The 14,489-nt window shown below is 33.6% G+C and overlaps 1 protein-coding gene across 5 annotated transcripts in view; it reads left to right on the plus strand.

Annotated features, from left to right (window-relative positions):
* LOC127061350 (dedicator of cytokinesis protein 7) overlaps positions 1-14,489 on the plus strand; it is an 83,756-nt gene that overhangs the window by 5,945 nt on the left and 63,322 nt on the right. For all 5 annotated transcript variants that reach the window (XM_050988056.1, XM_050988057.1, XM_050988059.1 and 2 more), the window contains exons 15-20: positions 67-326; positions 401-835; positions 925-1,277; positions 1,355-1,557; positions 1,656-1,975; positions 2,077-2,814. In XM_050988056.1, the coding sequence (XP_050844013.1) occupies positions 67-326; positions 401-835; positions 925-1,277; positions 1,355-1,557; positions 1,656-1,975; positions 2,077-2,131 (1,626 nt within the window). In that variant the 3' untranslated portion in view covers positions 2,132-2,814. The remainder of the gene's footprint in view (positions 1-66; positions 327-400; positions 836-924; positions 1,278-1,354; positions 1,558-1,655; positions 1,976-2,076; positions 2,815-14,489) is intronic.

A 14,489-nucleotide genomic window follows, 5' to 3' on the forward strand; every position in this document is an offset into this window, starting at 1 on the left:
GACATAAAACTTTTATCTTACATTCCTGAAATATTATATGAGCATAATAATTTATGTCCCTGACAGAATTTTGCACGAGTTAAAATGCAAGTTACAACGTCGTTGTCGGCTTTAGTTGGTAGAGGAAGAGCACCTAGCGAAGGAGCTCTTCGAAGAGCGTTAAAAACAGTATTGGTATATGCGGAACGTGATACAGAATTAGCCGATACAAGTTTCCCGGAGCAAGTGAAGGATTTGCTTTTTAATTTGCATATGATACTATCAGATACTGTTAAAATGAAAGAATTTCAAGAAGATCCAGAAATGCTTTTGGATTTAATGTATAGGTAAGTATTTAATATTAATCATATTAAATCTTTAAAATGAATATATCGAGCATATCTTTGATCTAATGTTATAGAATTGCAAAAGGATATCAAGGGTCACCAGATCTAAGATTAACTTGGCTAGCAAACATGGCACAACAACATATGGAACGAAAAAATCACACGGAAGCTGCAATGTGTCTCGTACATAGTGCAGCACTCGTTGCGGAATACCTTCATCTTTTGGAACCAGGTGGTGGTGGCAGACCAGTAGGAGCTGTTGCTTTGAGTCCAGTAACACCAAATGCTTTGGAGGAGAGTGCCGTTGGCGATGATGTTTTAGCGAGAAGAGAAGAGGGTTTGTGTTTAGGACCAGATTTTTCTGAGAGTGGTTTAGCGGGTCTTTTGGAACATGCCGCAAGTTCCTTTCAAGCTGCTGGCATGTATGAAGCTATTCCTGACGTATACAGAGTATTATTACCAATAGCTGAAGCTGCACATGATTACAAAAAACTAGCGAATATTCATGGGTAAAAGATAATGATTTAATTGATAAAATCAAAGATATTTATTAATCAAACTGTCCTTTAAAAATAATGCTCTTTTTTTTATTTCATAGAAAACTTCATGAAGCTTATACACGCGTTGAACAATTAGCCGGAAAGCGCGTATTTGGCACGTATTTCAGAGTTGGATTTTATGGAGCACGATTTGGAGATCTTGCTGGTGAAGAATTTGTTTATAAAGAACCAACATTGACCAAACTTCCGGAAATATTTTCAAGATTAGAAAATTTTTATGCCGAGCGATTTGGTGCAGAAAATATAGTTATAATCAAAGATTCGAATCCTGTAGATCCTACGAAATTAGAACCTGACAAGGCATATGTTCAAATTACTTATGTCGAACCGTACTTTGAATTACACGAACTTAGACACAGGCCTACCGTTTTTCACAGAAATTTTAATATAAGTTCGTATCGATTAAAAAACAACAAGAGCATACAAACATTGTATTTATTGTTATCTAATAATTGCAATTATTTTTAGAACGTTTTGTATACGCAACACCTTTTACACCGGGAGGTAAAGCGCATGGCGAACTCAGGGAACAGTGTAAACGTAAAACAATATTAACAGTGGCAACACATTTTCCTTATTTGAAGACAAGAATTCGAGTGGTTGCTAGAAAGCAGATAGTATTAAGCCCTATTGAAGTTGCTATCGAAGATATACAAAAGAAGACAGCTGAGGTACTAAAAACGATTTATATAATCATATATATATATATATATAAATAATAATGGAAATTAGTTAATCATAAAAATATTTCAATATTTTTTTGATACAGGTCGCAGCAGCCACAGCTCAGGAACCACCAGATGCAAAAATGTTGCAAATGGTTCTTCAGGGTTGTATAGGGACAACCGTTAATCAAGGTCCTGCAGAAGTAGCGGTTGTTTTTCTTTCAGGATTACGAGAACAAAACGCACAGCCTTCGAGGTTGCAGCATAAATTACGTTTATGCTTCAAAGATTTTTCGAAAAAATGTCTTGATGCTTTACGCAGAAATAAGAATCTTATAGGTCCGGATCAACGCGATTATCAACGAGAGCTAGAAAGGAATTATCAAAGATTGACCGAAAGATTGGCACCACTTATTGCGTGGAGGTAGGTATTAAGATATGCTGGAATTTTCACAGATATTTAATCATTTGGACCTACATATGTATCTGAATTTTTAACGATTACGTTCGTATGGTACTATGTAGCGGACCGTCCTTAGGTATGCAGTCGATTGCTCCAACAGCATCATCCCATTGGTAAAAAAAGAACCTTTTATTATCTTAGATATTTACCAAAGATTTACTTTCAATTAATAGACGCTTAAGTATATAAATTGGCTACTTAATATACGCGTATATATACTTTAACATATACACACACACACATATACATATATAACTTTCATTATACGATATATACAATGGTTACTTAGAATATAGATTAAGTATACGCACGTTTTTTTTATATTTATAGAAAATAATTATACATTTATAGTATTTATACAAATTTGATACTAGATAGTTATATACTTAATAACATTTGAAAACCACACTTACGAATAAGTATTTTAGATAGGTATTTGCATATCGATTAGGATTATTTTTATGAGTATTTAAAAAATATCGCATTGTGATCCTATTATCCGTATTTTAAAATAATTTCCAAGTTTGTATATCCAATTACGTAAGATTTGTACTATCGAATTATTAACATAATCGAAATATATCGATACCAATTTTCTATTCTACTTCTTTCATCTTTTTCATTTTCGAATTATTTCGTAGCATACGTTTATACCCGATATTTATATTCTATAACAGAAAGCACGCATACTCTAACAATTTACGTCTGATGTTCTTTACAACAACGTGGAGTGTCGAAAATTGGCCAAGATCCTGTATCATTTATTCTTCATTTACAATTTCCATGAATCGGCGAGAGTGGTAAGTTTTTTTTACATTTATCCTTTTTATTTTTATCATCCGTTTTAATTTTAATTTTGTCATATATTTTATGCGCTATATATTATCTTGGATTCATAAAAAAGGTTAGGAAAATTAAGGTTGAAATAATGAATTGCAAGACGTGAAAATTGTTATAGATTTTTAAATAAAAAAAAAAGAAAAAGAAAAAGATTCGGTAATAAATTAAGTGATTTTGAGTCATGTAACGAAACAACGAGGTAATTTGATGGTCTTGAGGTTAGATGGCTCATGGCCAAGTGGTCAACCGTAGTAGAAACAGCCGATCCCGAATCCTCGCCAAGGTAGTTAACCCATAAGATAGTTGATCACCGTGCTTTAGATTAGCCGACAGTGCAAATGACCTGATAGTGCAAGTTGTCAACTTCTTCGTTGGCTACTTGAATTACTGCAACGTTTTCTAATCAATAATTTGCACCTACTACGAATGAATATAAATCAATTAACTAGTATTTTTCGTTTAGGACATGCTACAGATATATATATATGTATCTCACGTTAGACGAGTGAAATATATTAAATACGTTTTCTAATTAAATTTTTTTTATATATAATCGTATCAGAATATCTTTTATACGTATTTTATTTTGTTCATCATTTTTTATGATAATATTCAGTAAAATATATTGTAGCTTTAGTTATCTATATATAGTATATTATAGCTGTTTTGTGTCTGTTTACGTTTTCGAGAGTCCGTAAGGAATTTTTCTGGTATAAGCTTCGGGACCATTTTATTTTATCGTTCGCGCATTATGACCTCGTAAAAAGGTCGTGTAAATATAATTTCTTCGGTGCTTAGAGAACAAACGGAGAACGATGATAAAATATAGGAGACAAAGGATTTTATTAGATAGTGAAATGTTCAGAAAAGATACGATAGTTCCAACGCAGTTGAAACACAGTTATTCCTGTAATATAGATTAAGTATCATCTTTGATATATTCAGAGTAACATTAATTTTAATCATTTTTTTTTTCACTTTTGATTTTTTTATTTCTCTTTTGTCTTTCACGATATAATCATAAAAGAGAGTAATAATATTCTCTACGTTTAGGTAGATATAATACATACTTACTTACATAGATATATTCGAGAGAGATATATAGATAAAGATATATGAACTAGTAGAAGACGAGACAGTGTGAGAAAGAGAACGTTAAGAAACAATAGCATAAGCTCTAATTAGGTTAATGCGTTGTAGATTCTCGAATATGCATTCGTGTATTCTTTCCTTACTTCTAGATGTCCCCGTACAAGAATCTTTTTCCTTTCTTTTCTTTTCATTCGAATATTATTTGAATTTTCTTCCTATTCCTTTTCTTTCATTCTTTTTCCCCCTCTTTCTTCTCTTCATCCCTCTCTCTCTCTCTCTCTCTCTCTCTTTCTCTTTGTCTCTCTCTCTCCGTATTTCTTTCATTTCTTTCAAACCGTAACTCTGTTTTACTGTTACTGACGTGATCCGATTTGAAGATCTCGCTCGAAGGTACTTTTACCTTCGTTTTTATCTTACGTCTCCGCACCAAAGTATCTCATTAAAAAAATATCCGTTGTTCAATGCGACTTCTGTCTATTCTGTCTTTTCTCTTTCCATCTTTCGTCTTATTTCGTTTCAAAAACGAATTCATGAATCGTGTAATGATAGCTATAACAAGAGATTTTTATTATTTATAATATAGGATATCAAAGAATTTTCGACGTATTTACGCAATCTCAATTTCCTATGGTTCATCGATCATCCGTGTACTTTTTCCGATCGTTCGCCTGACGAATATTTAACGATAAACGTTGCACTGTCTTTCCAAAAACGAACGATAAAGTACATTGAGATTAATGATCGAAATTTGCTTCGAGACAATATATGCAATATACATATATATATATGTATATACTTTATCGATGAAAAAAGCTTAGAAATTCGAAAAAATTGTAGTCTCGTGGGTATTAAGAATATTTTGTTTCGATCAAAATATTTTTATGATCGATAAATTTATCGTTTCGCAATAATTTGCAAAAAATCTTTCGATAAGTAACTTTTTTATTTCTTTGTAAGAAAAACATCAAGGACTTTGTTATGTTAATAGAAAATCGAGCAAAGCAACACCTGTTGCATAGTATAGAATTAAATGCTTATATGTATATATCTATATATATCTGTGTGTGTATGTACACATATACATATACTTATATATATCTATATATACAGGAAATCTTTACTCTTTAACTTTAGATTGTTTCTGTTTAAGATTTTATCTTTAAAAAATATTATAATAATAATGCAACGTAAATATATTACAAATATCGTTTGAATAATATTAACGAATTCAATGTAACGCGTTATAGTAAGTATTGTATCACATAGATCACTCGGGATTACTTTTTCTTTCAACGAATGCCGTTTAGTTACGATTTCCTAGATGAATTTGAGGAGAAATGCGAGATTACTCGTAGAATAGAAAGTTTTTAACGTAGAGGCTCATTTAAGAAAGTGGGAGGGAATGGGCGGAGAAGAGAAAAGAGTGGTGAAGTAAGAAGGGTAGGGTTCCTTTGCGAGTTCGCGTCTGGCAAACATGGAGACTATACGCCTCTTTCTTCTTCACTGACACAGCCACCTGCTACCGCCGTCAAATACTAACAAGCTAGACGACCAGTTTTGAAAATCCATGTATCACAAGATCTATATATCACTTTACCTTGGTCTCGTATTTAAATTTTTTACAACTGCGTAACAAAGTTTTCTTCCTTTTTTCTTTTTTTTTTCTTTCTTTTTATTTCATAAAAATTTATCGTAGAAGTTTTCTTTTTTTCTTTTTTTTTTTTTTATATATAAAGTTTCTACTCAATTTGTTTGAAACGATAATCTCGTACACTATTCATCCGATTAAACTGATGATACACTATATTTCTAAGTCATTTAATATGAAATTGATATTATCATTTATTTGCATATTTAAAAGAAGAAAAAATATTTGAAAATAGTATTTAACAATCTTTCTTCGTTTAAAGTTAAAATCATAATTGAGTGATAACATACAGAACTGTGAAGCGTTTAATTTCTATTATGTGGTTTGTACTCGAGATTATTTCGATTTCAAACGGGTTATAAGAGAGTTTACTTTGATATTTTTTACATTTAATTTTTCTCGAGTATTTTTCAAAAGAATATGTATGTATGTGCATATATACGAAAGGATCGATAAATCACAGAGTAGAATAAAAGATATCCAACCAAATTTTTTTTTCTTTTTCATGCTGTGTCCCATAAAATTCGTACAATATAGAGGAACGCAGGAAAGAGGCTGGACGGTCTTCCCTTTTCCGTGTTTATTCTACCCACGGTTCATTTAACTCTCAAATGTGCGAGTGATTTTCTCCTCTGTCTACCATTTTCTATCTCTACCTTATCTCTATTTTACTATATTCTTCTTTTTATGTTCTTCCTTTCATGTGATCTTTAATTTTATGAATTAAAAATAATCAAAAAAATATAATACCCTTAAGGATAAAAAAAGTGATTTTTTTGCAATAACATACTTTTCAATCATGTTGTATTAGATTTTTATAAAACTATATTCAATTAAAAAAAAAAGAAAGAAAAACGAATATTTGGAATAGGATATTTGTTTATTTATCATTATAATCGAATTTTATTAGAAATATGTTTAGTATTTAATAGTTTAGAAAGGACTTGAAAAACATTTCATTTCTAAGTAAGTATCTTAGATGCGGTTTCAATCGTAAAGGTGCACGTAGGCGTATCCAGAAAAGTCGTAGCGCATGTCTCCACAAACTTTCGAGTCCTTTGACGGAAAATGTTAGTGATCCAAATGCGTAGGTACTACTCGTGTGTAATGTACTTAGGTTGTTACCTATGCACTTACCCATCCACTCCAGCATACGACAGGTTGCACTTCCGTTTTATGATTCTCCTATTTGACCGGACGAAAGTATTATAGCGAAGGGAGAAAGCCGTATAAGTACGTAAGGAAAAGTTCCAATTCCGAAGATGGAAAGTCGAGAAAAAGGATCAAGAAAGTGTAAAGAAAAGAGAACTATTTTATCGCTATAATACTTTTTACTACTATAATATATTATATATATATTTATAATATAAATATTATATATTATAATGTACATATATGTAAACACATCTATGTGGAGACATGTATGGGATATGTATATAGAATTTTACACGTATTTCTACTTACTATACGGGTATAATATAATAACCCATTTTATTTTTCGTTTTCAATGCGATTGCCTTTACACGTAGTCGTTAGATATACACTAGCTTGTATCTACTTTCGACTTTTCGATTTTATGTTAAAGTGAAAAGGAAGGATAAGAGGATCCTGTGGACCCAGATATTTTTGAATTTTATGAGATCCTTTCGAGGCCCATCAATAAAATCTGATCGCAGTTCTTTCTGATTCTTCGACTTTTTTTTTAAATAGCTCATTCCATCGCGATAATTCCGTCCGATTAAATATAATTCCTTGTGAACAAAGTTAACATCAAAATAAGAGATCAGAAATAAGAGATCTTAGAAATTTTTGAAATATAATTAAAGACAGATTAATGTTAAAATTGGATTTTAATTAACAACGATAAAATATCAAGCAACTAAAACGAAATATTAAACATTAATCGAAATTAATCGATACCGACTTTATATTTCATTCAATCATTCGACGTTCGCGATAACAGTGAATATACGTATATCTATAATCGATCGTATTATTAATTACGATATACTGGTATTAGACATATTTTATTAAACTTATCGTGTAAACGTAATAACGATTCAAATATTAGATACTTATGTATATACGTATTCAAATATTGGATACTTATGTATGTGTACTTTAATATAAAAATAACTCGTGCTATTTCTGATTCATCTTTTATGTAATAACTGCTTTAATTAGCTTCGATCTTAAGGAGTTTGACCTCTTTTGGGAGAGTGTAACTTTGCAAAATTATCTTAACTATCGATTAAGAACACTCGTTGTATGGGCCACTTCGTTAACCCCAACGCATCGACTTCGCCAGGATTACGTTTGCTATGTTAGGGTAGCATCCTCGAAGGCTTTTGCACCTACAGCATTTACCACAGAGATCTTCTACGATCTATACGTTAGCTACATTCGAAGGAGACGATGAATCGTAGGTACAGTTACAGCTTTTGGGAATTTAATCATCTAGTTCGAGTAACCGCGTCTCTCTCTCTCTCTCTTTCTCTCTCTCTCTCTTTCTCCCCCTATCTCTCTATCTATCCCTCGCTCCTTCGTTATCCCTTCAGATTCTACGGAAGCTTTCGCCTCGATATCCGATCGACTTCGGAGCTGATTCAAGGAGAAAGTATCATTATAAAAGTTTCTCGCTTCAATTTCTCCTCGAATCGAAACTAATATCGGCCAATCGACGTACCCTTCTTTAAGCTTTGGAATATCAAGATATCGTGTTCAATCTTCGTTTGGGAAAACATTTTTAGGATGTTCCGAGAGAAAACTCATAATCAAGAAATTTCTTTTTTTGGTCTTAGTGGCCTTTTCTCAGTCGAAAAAGTCAAAGACATAGGATCTTTCTTTTCTCTCTCTCTCTCTCTCTCTCTTTCTCTTTCCTTTTCTCTTTCTTGTTTTCCCCTGACTTTTCAGATGGGCGGACATCGGAGTGTCGACGAGACATAGCCGTAAATAAGTGAACGTGACCTTAAAGGTCGCTACGGTGAAATGTTTGCAGGTACTTTTTGGCAAACGAGTCGCGCTTAGCCTCGTTTCCGTTAATCCAACGTGGGTTTCGGTCTGGCCCTATCTTCCTTCGCGTGTTTGCCCTGCCTTATTAATTTACAAGGTGGAATGGTAGCGACGGTAACGGGGTGGAATAGGAGGTAAAGGAAAGTGGAAAGGAGCTGGAAGAGGATGCTGAATAAATATCCCGGAGACGAGGACGAAATTCGGAATATCCTGGCTGGAAGCAGGCGGTGTAAGACCGTGTTTAATTTATTTCGACTAGCGAGGACCTGAGCATTAAGCTTCCACCATTCTCCTCGGCGTTCCTTATTTGCTTTGCATTCGTCACACTGGGGAGGAGTAGTTTTCGTCTAAGCGTGCCTAAGGTACGCCACTTCCATTACACAGCGCATCCTGATCCTCCTTTTTCATTGTCGCCCTTGGCAACTAGAGAACTAATCGAGCATCGTTTTTCATTCGTTTTATCGTTCCACTTATATTTGACTTTTACCTTCGGTACGTCGGTTATTAGAAATTTAATCACTTCTTATATATTTATGACTCTTTTCAAAGATCGTAATACCTCGTGCAACTTAACTCTTCTAAACGCGTTGAGAATAATTATCTCGAGATACTTCCTATTACTTAGTTCTCGTCGTCTATTTACAAGATTTTATCGTGAACAAAGAATAGAGCGAGGGAGAGAGAGAGAGAAAGAGTGAGTGGGTATAACCGGTAGATTTAATCGAGTATTTTAATATATCGCTCTCTCAATCATGAGTCCAGTAAATTGATTATATGTATATATATATATATATACACACACACACACACACACCAGCCAAAACGTATACCTATGTGTAGGTAAAATCAAGCAGGCGCTACTTACTCAGTCTCTCCCTAATCAAAACCCAGACTGATTATTATTAGCTCGAGTCAGTCTTAATTCAGTGTTATATTAACTTTTTGCAGGGGAGACCTTAACCTTTAATCGACGTTTGTTAAACTTGTGTATTTTTAATTAAAGAACCAGATCTTCTCCGCCAACGCATCCTCCAGACGTAGTTTTTAATTTATCAACGTTTCGATGATCGTTCCTTCTTCTATTTGCTTAATAATAATATCTGAGATCAGTGTAATAAATTCCTATTATCATTTTTAATAAAACAGTTGAAATATTATTTATAAATGTGACGTAGTTGTCAAGTATATTTGAGAAAATGTTTAGATATACCGAACATCGTTACTTCTTATTCTTGGCGCGTTTTTCGATCAGCGAGATGCGTTGAAAAATTCATGAATCCGTCGGATGACCACGATCCTTCAATGTTCTTGCAAGAATGTATGTACGTTTACGTTCCAAAGCGTCCAAGAAAGTAGTAATACTTGTTACAACGGTAATTCAATGCCGGAAGGAAAAGTTTGTTGAAATTATAATACATCTAATGAAGAATAATCTTTAATGATTTATTATAATTATTATTACGTCGATGAATGAACATCCTGTGGAAGTGTAATTTAATGAGTCCAAGAAAAAACAGAAGGAAATAAAAAAGAAAACAGAGAATAACTGAAAGAAAAATAAATAAATCCGTGGTTATTATGAATTAATCAGACGTCTCAGACGTCGATGGCTTTCACGTCCTTTCTCGTTTCGCCAGGAATACTCGAACATCGCAAACTCATCTCACGGTTATTACAAAGGGGAGTTATAGGGGTTAGAGGTAAACGAAACTTTCGCGAAACTCCTTAACGAGACGTAACAAGGTCCATTCTTTATGGTGTGCCACGACTCTCGCGGAAAATGGCTGGATGTACACCTGTAATTCTCGTGAATCAGGCAAGTTTGGTGATAAATAAGAGTAAAAAGAGGAACTTAAAAAAACGTGAAGTAGGAGTAGCGGTTGTGCCTTTGGCTCTTTTAGCGTATTGTTCCATAACAATGAATTTGAAGTTGTTGCTTGAACAACAATAGCATCCTGCTTTTCTCGTGTTCTACTGGTAAATTGAAGAATATGTGTATTTGTATATGCATACACGTACAATATACGAGTTACATGGGATAACGAATTTATTGTGAAAGAACGCTCGATCTCGTATTTCATGAATTTTTTCTTTTTCCTCTTTTTTCTTTTTTCCTTTTTTCCTTTTCTCATCAATGTTACGCACGCAACATCCGGTGAAAGTTCATTCTAAACATCGATTAGAAAGATGGTTCCCTCTTTATCGTTATATAGTGATTGCCCGTCAAGCCAATTTCGAAAGCAACCATACCAACATCGAAAAGTTCGTTGGTTCGATAGTCAAATGCACTTTTTATCTTGAGCAGCTTTTTCGATATAGACTCGGAAGCTATCGAGCTAGTAACTAGCTCCAATAAGGGGAAAGATTTGTCGTTTTTCGCCGATTTCGATGAACGTTTTCGTTCAGCAATTTATCGTGGCAAAGTGGCGAGTCGTGTTCTCCGCTCATCGCGTTCTCTCATCTCTTCTTTTTTCTTTTTTTTTTTTTTGTTTTTCTCTCGCAACGCGTCGTTACGAACTGTCGCAATAAAACGGCTCGTAAAATCGGCACGGAATAACCGTCGGTAAAATGTCAGAGTCTCTTCAGAGCACGCGAGTCGTCCGAACGCAACGAACTTCTCTCTCTCTTTCTCTCTTTCTTTCTCTCTTTCTCTGTCTCTCATTCGTATTGTCCGCCATTCTGTCCGGCGCGGAATCCCACGCGAATCGCCGTTTCATTATTGTCTCTGCGTACCGGACAAATCTCGAAGTACCTAGTAGAATCATTTTGATAATTGGCTCACCCATTTGAAGCCTTGATGAGCCACGTTTCTCGTTTCTACGTATACGTTTTCAGTACGTTTTTATACCGACCATTATTCTCGTCGACTTGCTATAGTGTAATGTTCTTTTTCCTCGAAGGGATTAAATATTCGATCTACAAAAAAAAAAAGATAAAAGAATAAAAAAAAGAAAAAATAAAATAAAAATAGAAATAAAAAAAAAGAGTAGTTACCGTTGATTGTCTTTATCCGAATGATTGCGCATTTTAATTAAATTCTACAAATTGATTCATTTATTGTAAAAACGAATATATTGTTCCTTTGAATTTTTCTCTCTAATTTATCAGAACGTTATCAGAATGATATCATTACCAATAAGTATCGTTAATATATTGAAAGTTTTGTCTATTTAATTATACGTCGTTTTTAACTATTCTCCAACATGGCTTCACTAGTATTCAAAGGAAGTTATAGTTGTAGGTAGTAATAGAGGAAGTTAGGCTAATATTGGATAGAATATTGTTAGCGACTGTGAAGCGTATCTATCGAACAACTATATCTATCTACCGTTAATATCAAAGAGTATTTGATGTATCATTTTTGAGTATGACAATGTACAATCACATATGCATATTTACGTATATACATACATACATACATACATACATACATACATACATACATACATACATACATACATACATATATATATATATATATTCATTTATGAATTAGTAAGTTGAATAGAAATTGCTCATTTACGACTTACGCTCAATATTGCTCGTTAATACTCGATTGAATTTTCCATGAATTTTTTAATAGGCAACTATATATAAATGTACTAATTTATATGAGTGGAATGAATATGCTTTAAGCAATAGATGAAAATAATCCACGTAGAACAATATCGTGAGAACTTTATCCAAGGACTTTGCCCTTATTTTATTCGTAGCATGTTCAGTTCGCACGTGTCACGAAGCATATGTGTACGTATGTACGTATACCATGTCAATACAAACTGTTTCTGATATGAAATTTTGTCGTTTGAGAATGTTACGTGAAATTATATCAATACGAGCTACCTAAATAGAAGTTTATGCATGCGTTAATGATTACGCGAGAACTACAACAAGGAAATATCGATGGAATACGATGTTATGTGAATTTGATACGTAAATTGTGAACATATATACGAGATAACAAATAATGAAACATACGTTTCACAAATTCTATTTTGTTTGAAAAATTTTTATCGCATTTAATCAGAGGTATACGTACTTACTTTTCGTTTGTCACATATTAACATTATCATAAATTTAAAACAAAGATATCCAGTTGTGTAAATTAGTTTGTTATTTAAAAAATACATAAAAAAGACTTATAGCCTATTTTCTTTTGGAATAACAATCAGAATTTAAGTATTATCTAATTTATTGCTTCCGTATTTGTTCATTCTCACTTTCTCTATAATATCGCGTGAGACACATGCCACGGCACTATTCCTATCGCCATATTCTTTCAACGAAGTTTACTATCATCCATTACCCTGGACGATCCTTTATGACTGTTATTTACGATTATTATTATTGCTCAGTGATGGTCCTGTTATTGCTTAGCTACCGCAAACACAGAAACAATTCCTAAGGGGAAAAAGAAAAGACGTTTACGCCGGCCAATCACACAACTTCCTGGCTTTATCACGTTTGCCTTTTTACCACCATCGACCTTTTTTTTTACCTATCAAATAATTTATCCCACCGCAACGTTACACACGGTTACTCGAAAAACGAACATATTTATTTCGTTTCTTTCTTACTTCTTTATTCAATACTTTCTCAAACACGTAACAGTCATATTTCTTTTTTCCCTCCTCCGTAAGAAAAAAAAAAAAAAAATCGTTTCGCAGGTGTTGGATTATTTGTTAGAAAAATCTAAACGATGTAAAAGAGGTATGTAATTTAATTCGATGCTATTCGTTTCAGAGATCAATGAATTTTCCATTTTCATTATCGGCTTACTAAACGCATTGAATAATTCCAACTAATTCGCTTCAGATTCTCTTCGTTGCTAAGAGATGCTGAAGTAGTGGCTGCGATATCGATTTAAAAGAATATAAGGGGTTAAGGGGAGGTTTGATGAGAGAGTAGTTCGTATGAATAATAAATAAATGGAAATTTAATAGCACCTTTTATACTTGCCGCGTGCGTACGCATGCACGCGTACAAACGGGGAACAGTCACGCGATAGTCGTCGTCCTCACGTCAGTTTCATTGTCATCCAACATCGTTACCCTCTACCTACCTGTCGCTTTGTTATCGTCTACTATATAATCGCGAATCAACACTCCTTTTCTTTCGCTCCGATTATTTTCCAACGAACTTCAACTTCGTCATTGTATATGTATACCACTGACTCCTCGATTCAGTGCATTGTATTTTTACAAAAGTGTCGACCGATGATGCCTTATATGTGATTTTCGTTGTTCCGTGAGACGCGTCGAGTCTACGGAAGCCAATTATTTTTACAGAGATTCAATTGAACGTTCTTGATGTGAATGAATTGAATAGCAGAGCGTCTAATTTTCTTTTTTCAAACAAATTCAACAGCGAGAAAGCGTGAATTTTCATTTCAAAGAATTGATATCCAATAAATTTTATTAAAAATATTATCAAAGGTAAAGGAAATTAATAAACCTGCACAACAGTTGTGCGTAATATACCAACACAATTGACGAAACTTAGATTATATCGGTGGATAATGATTTTCTGGTTATTATACTCTTAAAGAGTAAATATCTAGGTTTCGTGACTTCTTCGAATATAATTCGGCGTTATCCGAACGCGAGGGCGTTCATTCGATATTGCTGAGTAATGTTTGCAGCAGAAGACATTTGAGATGCCTGTAATATACTTGCGTACGTATTGGGGAGTTCTCTAAAGGGGGAAAAGATGTCGTGAGTTAGAAAGGGTCAGGGGTTGATTTCGAGGGTGACACGGCAACGTAAGCGTGCATTAACGCAAATGCTAGCCGCAGGGGAGATAGGAGAAAGATAATATGATGAAAATCGGACAACATGGACTTTAATATCGTTGTTAACCTGTAAACTGTGTTTTATGAGTATA

This window comes from Vespula vulgaris, chromosome 2 (assembly GCF_905475345.1).
Source record: "Vespula vulgaris chromosome 2, iyVesVulg1.1, whole genome shotgun sequence".
Taxonomy (NCBI): Eukaryota; Metazoa; Arthropoda; class Insecta; order Hymenoptera; family Vespidae; genus Vespula; species Vespula vulgaris.